This window comes from Chinchilla lanigera, unplaced genomic scaffold (assembly GCF_000276665.1).
Source record: "Chinchilla lanigera isolate Chin_1 unplaced genomic scaffold, ChiLan1.0 scaffold00095, whole genome shotgun sequence".
In the NCBI taxonomy this organism is placed as follows: Eukaryota; Metazoa; Chordata; class Mammalia; order Rodentia; family Chinchillidae; genus Chinchilla; species Chinchilla lanigera.
This window is the reverse complement of record NW_004955496.1, coordinates 6,255,713-6,269,660: the sequence shown is the minus strand read 5'-3', so window position 1 is coordinate 6,269,660 and position 13,948 is coordinate 6,255,713. Positions and strand designations below refer to the sequence as shown.

General features: G+C 41.9%; 1 protein-coding gene and 1 long non-coding RNA gene across 4 annotated transcripts in view; one reads left to right on the top strand and one right to left on the bottom strand.

Annotated features, from left to right (window-relative positions):
- Bank1 (B-cell scaffold protein with ankyrin repeats 1) overlaps window positions 1–2,043 on the top strand; it is a 243,578-nt gene extending 241,535 nt beyond the window's left edge. For both annotated transcript variants that reach the window (XM_013505420.1, XM_013505421.1), the window contains exons 17-18: window positions 994–1,058; window positions 1,310–2,043. In XM_013505420.1, the coding sequence (XP_013360874.1) occupies window positions 994–1,053 (60 nt within the window). In that variant the 3' untranslated portion in view covers window positions 1,054–1,058; window positions 1,310–2,043. The remainder of the gene's footprint in view (window positions 1–993; window positions 1,059–1,309) is intronic.
- LOC106146819 overlaps window positions 1–13,948 on the bottom strand; it is a 128,046-nt gene that overhangs the window by 25,274 nt on the left and 88,824 nt on the right. The window contains exons 1-2 of one of the 2 annotated variants that reach the window (XR_001231410.1): window positions 9,378–9,688; window positions 6,262–6,487 (exon numbers count right to left, since the gene is read on the bottom strand). This is a non-coding gene — a long non-coding RNA (uncharacterized LOC106146819). Of the gene's footprint in view, window positions 1–6,261; window positions 6,488–9,377; window positions 9,689–13,948 lie in introns of those variants that run through there. The other variant, XR_001231411.1, reaches the window with a different exon arrangement.

Below are 13,948 nucleotides of genomic sequence, written 5' to 3'. Positions count from 1 at the left end.
AAGTTAACCTTTACATGGCCCAGTCCCTAACAAATAAACATTAGAGGAAACATGAGCACATATGTTTTAATAATAGGAATATGATGAGTCTATTTGAGCTAAAACATATAGTACTTAAAGTCTAGTTATAGAAAAAATATAGCCCAAAAATATTACTGATGCAAATACACTTTACTTCACACCATAGATTTAACTAAAAAGGAATTGCTTTATAAAGGTAAAAATAATATAAATCAAAGACAATAGTAAGGAAAACCCAGACCAGTTCAAACAACACCAATAACGTCCTGATCACAAGTTTTCCTTCATGAAAATCATGTTATCCCAAATACCTGCATATGTGATATACGGAATTTGCACCATTATCCAGTGTCCTGTGGGAGCTGGATTGCTTGCTAAAATCTGCAATTAATGCTTTTAGTAGGCTCCAGAAACATTTTTACTTTTCCAACATTTTAGGATTGTTTTAATCCTTCATTTCAAATAAATCATAAGTAATGAAGAAAGTCACTGGCCCTTAGGAACTGATCACTTGCATCTCTGGATCATTCTATGGCCATCAATAAACTAAGGGGCTGTACACTATTAACCCAAAAGATTCATTGAAATAGAGCAGAACTGTAGGATACACTAAACCCCAAAGTTTATGGAAATACCTTGGTCAAGCAAAGATTCCCCTACAAAATCTGAAGGACTACACAACTCTGGTGTGTTTTGTTTTTTGTTTTGCTTGAAAGCAAGATTTTGGATAAGGGGAACTGAATATAAATTCCCAGTGCTTTGGCAGTTCTTCCTCTAAATCAAAATAAAATCTGAATGCAGGGACTTTGATGTAGTTGAACTTCACAGTGATTCTGCTTCCTTTTCAGATGCATGATGGTCTCGACAGTTGCTTCCACAAAGCTGTGAAAAGCAACAATGATTTTGTCATGTTTATTTTTTCAGCCTTAAAATGGAGATGGTGATAACTCCGAGTCTTTTTTAATTTCGTAGTTTCCTGCTCCACTCCAAGTTGAAAAGGAATTTGGCTTCTGTTGCAGGAAAGATCATTAAAGAAGGTAAAATATTAACCATATACATTAGGAAAACTACAGGAAATTTGTTAGGGACTTGAATCATTAATCTAGGAAATAGCAGTCTTTAAATATTTTATTGTCTTCTCCTGAAAGGATAAACATGTGTATTTTTCAAGCTAAAGGTGATTATCCCTTAGCAAGATTTATGTATAGGGGGTAATTTGATGCCACATAATAAATTTCAGTTGATGAGTCATTATTCACAAGTATGTTTTCTGTGATCTCATCTGCAGGTTATTATAATGAAACGTGAGACTGCAAACATTGTACTATCTGGGAAAAGCGAACTCACACGTGGATTTTCTTCTACCTCCACGGCAAATCTACACTGTGAATTCTTGAAATCAGAAGCAAGCCTTGGGGTTTGGGGACCTGTAATCACCACAACGCATTGGCAGTGTGCCTGCCTCAAATGGGTCTATCCATGTTGAAATAGCATATCATGGACCAATAGCATTCCATGACAATGCTTGTATTTTACAATGACTTTGCCACTGACACAGCAAGTTCTCACTTTGAAAATTAAAGAAAAATAAGGGCAAAGAAGTTAAATGCTGCATGACAATGTGATAGAGCCTGCAAAGGCACCAACCTGAACAGATTGATCCTTTTTTTGAGAGTAACCATAGCAGTGCAACTCCCTTCACCTATATTCCCCTTTTAGGGACAGGTCTGCTGTTTGTACTTCTTACACCCAGAGGTCATATTGTTTTTGTTATACCTTGTTTCCAGAAACCTTCCTGTATTTAGTTCCTCTCCTCATGTAACCCTGAAAAAAATTATTTTTACATTTTTTTCTGTACTTCAAACTAATATGCATTTCCATAGCCTGTATTTTTCGAGAAAAAGCTCTAAAATTTCATCTTATTTCTTAGAAACAATTTGCTAACTTAAAGTAGAATGCAGTTTTATCATATTATTAGTACCATGCACAAATACTGCAAATAAATTGAGTGTTGAAATCTGAGTGTGACTTTTCAAAACAAATTAATGAGCATTAACCAAAAAATGTTCTGCATATTTGTTTAAAGAAGGTCAGCCAAACATTTTTAAGAAATAAACTTTATTGTATTCATTAGATAAGGCCCATAGAGTAGAATAAACACAAATGACTTTTTTCCTAGTTTCTAAACAGTGGCAGCAGTATCTACTTAAAGTCAGTCTGAAAAATATCCTAGGTTTCTGGTATCTACTAACATTCTCAGATAAGCTCAATTTTAAAACTAGTGCATTAGCTTCATTAGTCCTGAACAGAAGATAATTTTGATGGTGACTTCTAGAAATGCAATCTATGGTTTCACATCCAAGATTTTTAAAAAGTGCACGAGTTGCCCTGTACTGAGGCCCATGACTGTGGACAGCCCCACCCAGTTAGGAAAACCAGTAGGAGAGCTGAGACCTTTCCTACAACTGCTCAGATACATAAAATTCAAATAAACACATCCCATCTAAAGGAAGGACTTGAATGCAGAACTAGGGCTGATGCCTATAGTTCACTGCTCATTGCCTTTATTCTTAATAACAGTGAGAAAGCCAATGGTAGGTAAAACGCCAACCTTTCTAATTATAACACAGTTCACTCATTTCTTCCCTGAGACACAATTAGGGGTGGAAGTGGGAAATAAGGCCTGAATGCTATCCAGGTCTCTAATATAGATAGAAATCTAAAATCGGGACCTCTAAACAGGACCCTGAGAAGTGAGCAGACATATACAGAAGCCAGGCCCAAGGTACTTCACACTCCAGCCCTTTAAATCCCAGTACTTTGTCATCACAAAGAAACATGCAACAGGGGATCAGGAAGCAGCCAAGGCCATCCCTAAACTTCCTTTAGCGCAGCTCCTGTCCTCGACCAGAGTGAGGAAAGTCACTAGAAAAGAGTGGAGATGGGAGTCAAGAGTACTTACCATTCCTGCTGCATGAGAGGAAGTAATGAAAACAAAAAAGAGACACAAAGGGACAGGGAGAGAAACACAAATGCAGGAGGGATACTGACTGCAAATGCCAGTAAGGAAGCAAGACCTTTGCATCCCAGTCAACACACGAAGCTCACAGACAAAGAACGTGTAGCATGCTGCCCACTAAGCTGACACATTACCACATGCTTCTCCTCCGTGACGGAGAACATCAGGGAACGGGGCACTGAGGAGCTGAACGATGACTTCTTGGAGCTCTGCAGTGTCTGTGGAAGAGCCCAAGCCACTGCCAGCAAAGGGGGGGTGGGGATTCCCGGAGGGCCTGTGCCTAGCCTGTGCCCCGGAGGAGCTACTGGCTGACACCTTATCTTTCCCACCACCGCCCTTCAGATGAATCCTCCACCATCACTCCTGGGCCCTTCCCTTCATTGAGTTCCTAATTTGTCAGCTAAGAGTTAATTTCTAGAGAAATTAGAGCTGGTATCTGGTGCTACCAAGAGAATTTTATCTTTGATATCAACTCCCTTGTCTTCTATTGAGTTTTCACCAATAACAAGGAGGAAGCACTGAAGCCAATGGCTTCTTAGCTGGGACCAGTGTTCCTCTGCTCCAGATGCCACAGTGTCAAGGACACTATGGGTCATGATGAGTGCATGGGGAGCATGTCGTCCTGGGTCAGCGTGTGGAGAGCAGGGCACATCCACAGAGGACAGAGAGTTACCTGTCCCCAAAAGCCAGAGTGCCAAGGTATAGAAACCCCATTGCAAACTGCACAGTAAAATAGGGTCCACATTAAAAACAAGGCTGTGAGAATAAAAAGTCACTTTATAAAGAGTTTCTACCCCTATGATACACTAAATGATGTTCTTATTTTAACATCCCTATGGCTAAAACTTAAATGGGTCATTAAATACTCAAAAGAATGGATGAGTTGGGGCTGGGGATTTAGCTCAGCGCACAGCACCTGCCTGGCAAGCGCAAGGTCATGAGTTTGATTCCCAGTACCGGAAGAAAAACAAAATAAAAAATAAGGAAAAAAAAGGAATGAATGAGTTGCACACATTTTCATAAATCAGTATCAGAGAATTCTGTCAGTAGGACCCTTCATGTTGAGAAGATGAGACTGTTCTCGGTATTTTCAGATGAAACCGACCCTGTCACTCGAGTCACTGTCCTATCCTAATGTGCACTACTTGCTTAGCCCACAGTGCTCAGGGAGTCTGGGTCTAATAACTTGGACTCACTGGGATTTACACCTCGTATCGCTTTGTCTGTGTGGGAAATTCTGGGGAGATGTGCTGCACAGTGAGCCTAACTAGCGAGCCCAGAGCTACGACATTCCACTACAGTCCCCTCTGTAGCTGTCCCTGCCATATTTTGTGAGACCCACCCTTCAAGGCAAGGCTGCCACATTAGAGACAGCAGAAGGCAAGACTCTCAACACAAGAGGCTCAAATCTATAAGTAATGATGCATCACTTCACTGGTATTCTTGACCTCAAAATACAGATGGTGGTGCTTCATAATTCTGTGCATGTCAAACAGCATGCACTGAAGTGGCCAGGGCTCAGACATGTCAGCCATGATGCCATTCCAACCGTGTTCGAACCTTGGCTTAGCTGTGGCCTGTCTGTGTGAACAAACCCGTTCTCTCCCCAAGTCCTGCTTCACCATTGATAAAATAGGGGTAATGACACCATCATTAGTGCATGGCGAGATAAATGTGGTGAGATCATTTAATTAACTGATCACCCAAAGAGGACACTTGGATTAGTAAACCAGAGAACTGTTAATGATTCAGAGGAAAAGTCAGGCATAATCCAGGGCTGCCTTAGACATCAACTGGAATGTGTGGTCACTTCACCTAAGTGAGGTATAAGTTCTTGGAACATTTTCACTCTGTAAACGGTCAGTGGAGATAGTTTTAAAAAATCATCTTTGAAAGGTGAACACAGTGTGACCCTTTAGGTGGGCTTGTTATGTGACTAACCATTATCGGCAGTTTACAGCAAGAGATTGAAATCTATATCATTATGAAAAATAAAAACAATGCTTATAAACTGTTGCAAGAGGACCTGAACTACCCATAAATATCAAACACCTCCAAGCGGGACATCCAGCTACAGTAAAGTGCTAAAGCAGTTTTCTCAAGAAAATGAGCAGAGGTGCACTAAAGAGGGGTTCAATGATCAAGTAAGATTGGGAAAGCTTGGAGAGTGCATTTTTTATTCTAAAATAACATATCACACATCAAAGTACTGAAAAATAACTCTAGAACAAAGAAATCCACACTGTCTGAGAGATACTGGCTTGCACTATGTGTGTGTGAGACCTGGGCTCCCTTTCCACAGGATGAGGAAAGGAACTTGTTGGAAGGAGGCCTGGGGTGATGTGTTTCCTGAGAGCCTGAAGCCAGTTCAGGAAGTCGGTGCTGTAACCAAAGATGCTGCCTGCCACAGGCAGTTGCGAGGTGGGAGGGATACTGGCGTACATGAGTTTGGTTTAGCAATCAAGACTGCTTAGCACAAAATGAAAGATTAAGGTCTGAATGCTGAAAATAATGAAGTTAGGCTCACTGAGAATAAAGTTAAACTGACAGCCATCACTTGTCTTGAAACAAATGAAGTAGTAACCATGTCTCTGGAGGAAACTCTGTAACTTCTGCAGTCTGATTCTCATCAGGTCTTCAACTCCACATTCAGCTCGGTCAACCCAGGACAGATGTGTGCCAGCCCTGGAGGCTGCACACTCAGCTGAGGGAATGATGAGTCGGTTTCTGCCTTGGGTAGCAGTTGGTGCCCCTCAGGACAGTCAGCCCCCAGCAAGTTAGTCAACAATTGCTGATAGATTGTTTTCTGTGGCTTCTCAAGGAAGGGGAGAATATGTCACATCAACTATGATAAACTGCTGCAATTTCACCCCTGGAGCTTCCTCATCTCTCCGAGTGAAGACAAAGGGTCTAGGGCATGCACATGAATGCTGCTTTGGCACCAGGATCTGACGCTCAGGTGCTCAGCACAGTCACACAAGGAGCCTTGAGCTATGAGCAAGTGGCTGGCATTTGTCATGATGGAAAACAAGGTATTGTGAGACTCCCATGTGGACAGTCATGCCCAGCACCTCCCCATACTCTGTATCAGCTGGCTTGGGGGTACTGGCAGGTGACCTACCCCTGTAGTGACACTGGGAGACAGTAGAGCCTTAGCATGACCTCCACCTGCCTCTTCACACTGGGTTCCCTAAGCTACAGTGCTTGGTTGAATTACTTACCCACCTTCCCACTTGGACTGAGGTCTCCAGTGGCCTCTGAAGAGTCGAATGAAGAGCAACGCCATGCCACGGCTGCAACCATTCCTGAATGTAACAGCTATCTGCTTCCTCGCCTTTCTCAAAGGTGACAAATGCCCACATCATTGTGCCTGCAGTGCACAATGGGGGGCCACCTCTTCAGACTGAAAAGCCAAGGTTTGTGAAGGTTCTGCTTGTGTGCCAGCTTCTGAAACAGGAACGAAAGAAAGAGAAATCTTCTTTGGAACTTGGCATGAAGCTTATTTGAAAAAAAGTTAAGACAATAAAACATGATGGAAGCAGCACTATTAGTCCTAGAAAATACAAGTACACATATAAGTAATATATATATTAGAATATATAGAGATTAATATAGGAAGAATATATTTGTTTCTAGAGCCATTGACACTGCTGGCATCATTTATACTTATTGTGAACATATCTATTTCTAATAACAGATTAAACATTATCAACACAAACTCTGTGCATATGATGATGCCACAGGGTGCCTCCCGGGCAGCCCCATGAATGAGCCGGCACCCTTCTCCCCAGGCCTCTTCCCCACCCCTTCTCAGCATGGTGCACAGGGTGCCCGGCGGTTCAGAGCCAGATGGTACCATAAATGTTCACTGAAGATGTGCAAGTAATTCTGTGAGCTGCATGGCTTCAGATCTCAACTCCACCGCTTACCAAATTTGTGACCTTAGCAAACTGATTTATTCTCTTTATGTTTCCATTTCTGATCTGCATATATTCATAGTAGTTTCTTCACCAATCATCGTGAGATTCAGCTGGATGGGTACGGTGGTCAATAAATGCTACTTAACGCCATAATCACTTGGGCATTTAGTGCTCTGTGCAGGGAAATACTCCAGGGGGCATGGACGCAGAAGGTAAGAAAGCAAAGCAGAAACAGATCTTTTCCTTTATGAGGAAACTCAAAATAATAAGCTCAGTGATAAATGCAGAATCATAGCAGCATTCATATTCAAGGAGAAGAGTACGTGAGAGTGATGGGGTCAGGGCTGACCAAATTAGGGATAATGGTTTCTTGAAGAGATGACAGTGGAGGCTGAGGCAGGAAGATCACAGTTTTGAGCCCAGACTGGGCAACTAAGCAAGATTCTGTCTCACAATAAAACATAAAAAGGGCTGGGAATGTAGCTCAGCATGAGGGGCCTGAGTTTAACCCCCAGTACCAAGAAAAGGAAAAACAGAAAAAATGATATCTGACAAATGGTGGGAAGAGTGAATGCGGAGGGAAGACAGGAAGAGCAGGTGCAAGACCTTGTGGCTGAAGGAACAGTGAGATTCCAGAACCTGAAGGACACCGGCACAGCGGGAGCACAGAGAGCAGAGGGGAGGGAGGACAGGGATCAGGACAGGCCAAGCAGGAGCCCCTTCCTCCAGGAATCAGTGAAAATCATAAGCAAGTTTTAAGCAAGGAAGGTGTCTTATTTGCAGTTTAAAATACACATGCTGGCAGCCCTGGTGAGGGCAGGGTGGAGAGGTAGCAGCAAGCTAGACCGAAATTCCTGGTCCAGCTACAGACCTCATGTCTGTTCCTCACTTTAAAGCTGTGCAAATCAGTACCCCATACAACATAACAGATTTCCACAAAGTTGGCAATTTGAAATCAACACATTTGCCATCCCCCTGTGTCCATGAGTCTGGGCCCAAGCATAACACCCCAGTGCTCTGTCAGGGTTTCATGGGGAGCAATCAGGGTGCTGTTCTGCCTGAATGTTCACTTGGAAGCTCAGCCGGAAAACAGTCCACTTCCAAACTCCTGGTTGCGGGCAGAAGTCATTCCCTGTGGCTGTAGCACTGAGGATTCCACATTGCACCACAGGTTCATGGCCTCCTGGGGATATTAACCATGAGGGCCTCCTCAGTGGCTGTGATGTCACAAAGCCAAGGACAGACCCAGGCCCACCAAGGCTAATATGCCTTTTAATATATCAAAATCAACTGACGGGGGCTTTAACTGTATCTGAAAAGCCCTTTCACCTTTGCCGTAAGTGTCATCTAGATGCCGGTCCCAGTTCCCCCAGGGGGACAAGACATGGGGGCTGGAATCTCCAGTGCCACCTTGGAATTTTGCCATCACTCCACCCAACATTTACATTTTTTAAACACCTTTTGAAAACAAGTTCCAAGCACAAATGGGCCTTTCTGCACAGCTCTCCTTTTAGATGTTAATAGAACATTGTGAAAAGAAGATTCCCTTTTCTGAGATCTCCAAAAGCTGCCAACCAACTTCTTCAGTTTCTCAAGGGGACCACCAAGAAATGTGGACCTCCTGACCCTCTGCTATTCTTCAGAGAGACTTTTCTGTATAAAACATTTCAATGTGCAGACAGACAGATGGTGGCCTCCACTTGCCAGCCAAGCTTTCCCTCCTAGCCCTTCAGAAGAGGCGCCCCCTGCTGGTGTCTGGACCACCAATTTCTGTCCTCCAGGGCAAAGAGAAAATGAATTCCTATTGCTTAAGCCACACACAGGCTGCTTCCCGGTGTTACAGCGCCCCTGGCAGACAAACGCAGTTGGTGAGATGAAAATGCAGTGGGTAAAAAACACAGTGAGGGGTGCATGCAGATCCAGTGTAGTGTGCAAATTTGAGATGTCCCGAGTACACTGAAAAGCCATTGAGATGTTTTATGCAGAAAAGTCCCTCAGGATGCAGGATGGAGAATGTGCTGTCAGAGGCAAGATGGAAAATGAACAGTCGAGGTGGAGGGCCAGAATGATCTTCAGGGGGTAATGGCAGCTTCAACCAGAGAGGTAACCAGGAAAAAGAATACAGATGAAGCTGACTATCTTGACTTTGTTGATTTGGCAAATGTTGACATTATTTACTAAAGTGGAGAAGGCAGGAGGATACATGTGGGGGATTGTCTGACTGACATTGGCCAAGTTGATAACCTAACCAACCGTTTCTTCCTGGGTAAAATGGAGTGAAAAACAGTGCCACCCCATCGGTCACTGTGAAGATGGCACGAGTAAGGTGTGTGAAGCGCTAGAAGTTGGATTAATCCCCAGTGAACACTGCGTTGCCATCCCCACACCATCTGCATCATCATCGTGCCAGTTCCCACCTTGAAATACAACAGACGAGGAAAGCTGGGTTCCATGTTATCAGAGACTTCCTGGTATGATTTCTCTCGCGCTAAATACAGAAGCTAAAATTACATTTAAAAATTAATTTTGGACATCCATCCAAAGTCCTTCAATGCACAAGAAGTTGTATCAGTGTCTGACAAAATTAAGCTTCAGCCGTTTATGAAGTTGCCTGTGAATGCAGAGTGGTTGGAGAAAGGTTTCCTGATATTTTCATTCATCTTCCAGAAAACAGGCCAGAAGCTATCCCAGGTCTTCCGATGGCCTGTCCTTCATGTTCAGACCCAGCTTCCACCCCTCCTGTGAAGTGAGAGCACACATTCCTCAGTTTTTGGCAGGCAGGAGCTATACACAACGCCCACACCAGCAGCAAGGGGTCTCAGGCAGTGGCTGGGCAGGCCACCCACTGGCCTCTGGTCCCAAGCTGCAGGCACTTCAGGTGGTGGTGATGGCCCTGGACACAGCTGCTTCCCAACCTCCGTATTTTAGCGACAATAATTTCAACCAATTCCTCTGGATCTCAAAAAGATTTTATCAGCTCTTAATTCTCTGTATCAAACTCCCCTTTTATCAAAATATGCAGAACAGTTTCCTACATCGAGCTGTGACTGATACACTGAGTCACACCAAGATTCTAAATTTAGCTTCAGAATTCATGAGATTTTCATGAATTAGAATTTTATCTGATAACATTTTTGTTAACTAAAATCTTCAATCTACTACCCTCCTGCTTAGTTTTCATTCTGGGCACTCTCACCAAAGAAGCTATTTTCTTGATGTTTGTCAAATGAAAAAACCTTATCACATCACCTTCTGGGTTGCCTGGTTCATAAATGATTTATTCTTCCTCACATGAGTTCAATTTTCAAATAAATCTAACTATATTCATCAAATTATTCAAATGTTTATAATCAATTTAAAATCCTTTAGAAGTTATATAATCAAGCTATAGCTTAATGAGAAATTGAAATGCCAGTATTACCACAGATACAGCCAAAATTTAATTCATCTAGTATCTACTTGTAGAATACAAATCCTACGTAAGTTGTTTCTCAAGGATATTTAGTTAAATCAAATGACCTTCGTTAAACCAATTTTTTATCAAATCTAAAAGTACCATATTACTAATTCAGAAAGCATTTCACTTACATCTATAATCAAAGCATCAGCAGTAAAGCATACATTGATTAATTCTCAGCCTGCTCTTTTTTAAGAATCCATGTTTGCAGTACATAACGATCCCATTCCTCGTGGGAGCTGGTGCATGCACAGGACACATCTCAATTTTTTTTCATCCCCTACCTTCCCCTCCTGTCTCTCCTGCTCCTTCCAACTCTTGGTCCCGTTCCCATTTGCCAAACCTCTTTGGTCTGTGCTTGATGCAAAAAATCAGATTCTGTAAGTATGCTTTTTGCTCTTTAAATATGTTCAGACCATCGCTATTAATAACTTTATAATCTGATTTAAACTGTACTTTGCAGGCCCAGATTGCAGAAAAATAAACTTCGATAAACTTAGTGTTAACTGAAACATTTATCAGATCTGCAGCTGGGTTGTAACTTCCTCAGTTCTGCAATACGTGGGTGTACAGCAGGAGAAAACTTGACCAACAGAATCCTAACAGGGGTTGCAGTCTGTTTGAGCCACAGCATCATCTGCTCACAGAGACTTCCCTTCCCAAACAGGAGGCTGCACAGAGAACCATCCTGTCAGCTACCAGCAATGCACACAGACTCTCATCCACTGGAGTCAGAGGTCAACACAGGAAACTTTACAGTCTCCTAGCCCAACTTATTTACCCAGAACTCAATGCCATGTTTTTCTTAAGGGTAGGGACAATTCTAGGTTGGATGAAGAAACAGCCCAGTGCTATCAAGCTCTATTTGAAGTAGAACTACATACCCAATAGCCACTGAGCACCTGGATCGGACATCCCCTTGGGAAAGAACAGAACCTTATTAGTGTTACCAGAAAAGTAGACAAGAAGTGACTAGAACAATGTCTTTATGTCTTTGTTCTCCACTTGTGATTACAGAAAGGAGACAGTGTCAGGGTGGACAGTACTTTCATAACCATTTGGAAATATGCTGCCCTCTTGACCTTAAACTGTCTATATTCCTCTTTATATTCAAGGACCACTTCCCTCTCTCATGCAGATTTAGTGATCAGAGACAACTCCTGTACCTCAATTACATTAGTGCATCATAGGAAACTTCACCAGATTATTCCCTTTCATGCACAAATGTCCCCACCCATAGCAATGCAATGAGGTCTTAGTATCAGACAAACACTGGCATTATATGTTCACACATTTTTAAAACATCTCCCTTCCATTAATAGCAGTTACCATCACAAGACATAAACAGTGAACCAGAGTGTTAATTGAAGGACGGAGATGCTATGAATGGCTTATGTCACAACCACGCTGCATTGAAACCCACCATCAAAACCCAGATAGTGCTATGGACAGGTGTCTGCTGATCAGCCCAGGGTCAGCTGGTTGTGCAGATTTAGGATGCCCAGATAGGGACTTCACAGCTTGGCCTGCACCATGATGAGTCTCTGTCCAACAATGATGTGACCAGCATGAGCTTGCAGCAACTGCAGAGACCAAGAGGGCGATGGCAACACACCAGCACGTGCCCAGCCTCTGCTGTTGTCACCTTCCTGCATGTCACTGCCCAGCATAAGGCACAGGGCTGACCCCCAGTCAGTGTGGGAAGGAGAAAACAGTTTATAGCAAAGACATGGATGCAAGGAACGGTGGAAAGTTGGGTCTCTGAATGCAATCAGGCTTCCACAGCTACTTCCTGCTGTGAGTTTAGCCCATTAAAATGCATGCAAAGCCACAAAGAAAGGCCATGTCCCTGCCCAGCATACTACTGGACAAATGTACGAAAGGTACAGTACTAAAAACTAAAGTTAAAAATTGTAATAGCATGTTGGGGGAAATGTTAGCATCCCTAATATACAAGAATTATATTCAGATTTGTAAGAAAAATATCAAGATTCCAATGGTAAATTCCCAAAGAAAAAGAACAAAAATTATTTTAAAAGAAATGTCAGAAACGAACAAGTTCATGAGATAAATGCTTATGCTCATCTGGATAAAACAATTACAGATACCCCAAGATAGAATTTACCCTTAATGTATTAACATAAAAATACAAACTTTAATCAAGACCGATAAAACTGATGAGCTACAACAGTATTGGAACAAAATATGACAATATGCAGAAAACACTGCAATGGAATTTTAGAGTTGCTATTGTCTTTCTTTCATCTATTCGGGGACCTCAATCACTTAATTAGAATTCTGTGAAAATTCACCTTTACCTAAAGGCCTCCCTGAGATCCCCACCAATATCTTCTCTTCCCCTCCCTCCTTTGTCTCCATAGCACATGTCACTATCTCACTATCTCTAGTTACTTGTTTGTTTATTATCTGTCTCCCTCATGAAAATAGAACCTCCATAAAGACAAGAACTTTATCTTCTTCACCCTTTTACCTCCAGATTTAAATATTTGGTAGATGAATGGATGAATGAGTACATGAATGAATGGCTAAATAAAAAGGGAGCAAAAATGCATACTCTCTTTATCAGTGTAATCATAAAGGAATTCAGAAGAAAATCTTCCAAGCAATAAAGGTTTGATTAGTGCATTAACTGAATAGCAGGAGATGGAGTCCACGTGGACATCTAACAACAAGGTTTAGGCATTGATCTTTTCATTCAAAAAATGTTTCTTAAATGCTCAGTACTCAGCTGTGCAAGTACTTTTATCTGCCCTGCTATGCTGAAGTTATTTCAGTGGAAGAAATAACCATTAAAGAAATTAGCCTCATACTAATCCACCATAATTCCAGACAATGATACTTGCTATGACATAAAAATTAGGCAAGGTTAGAGAACACAGGCAGGAGGCTGCAACCCAAACTTATCCATCTGAAGTCCACATACTTTTGTCCTTAAAGTGAAACATGTGAAATCAAACACAGCAATATATAATGAACTTTTTAATAAATGTGTATAAATGTATAATCATAGGATGATGAGTTGGAAAAACAAAAAATAATAATTAGTTTAGGTAGCAAAACTACTGAATTTTTAGTTTTCATATTCTGTATCGTTGCATTATCTTTCCATTAGATAAAAAGTTAATCCAAAAAGGAAAGGCAATTTTGAACAAGAGGAATCTAGAGTCTTTGTAGCATGTTACTCACTCACGTTGCCTTCTGGAAGAGCCTCCTAGCTGCATATGAAATAGCTTGAGTCAGGCATTCTTTCCTGTAGAGTGGGGAAATAATCTGCCTCGCTTCCTGTTTCAACTGATTCTTTGAGCCTGGTACACACAAAAACATTCAATCCTATTCAAACCAATACAGCCTCCAGAATCATCCACTACTCATTTATGGTTGAGATCTCTTATTGTAATACTTGCATTGTATATTTTATATTTCTCTTGGGAGAATTTCAGTTATCTTTCCAAGGGACTCCATGTGAAGAGGAGATGACACCCAGCTTCCAAATAACTATTACTTGTAAGG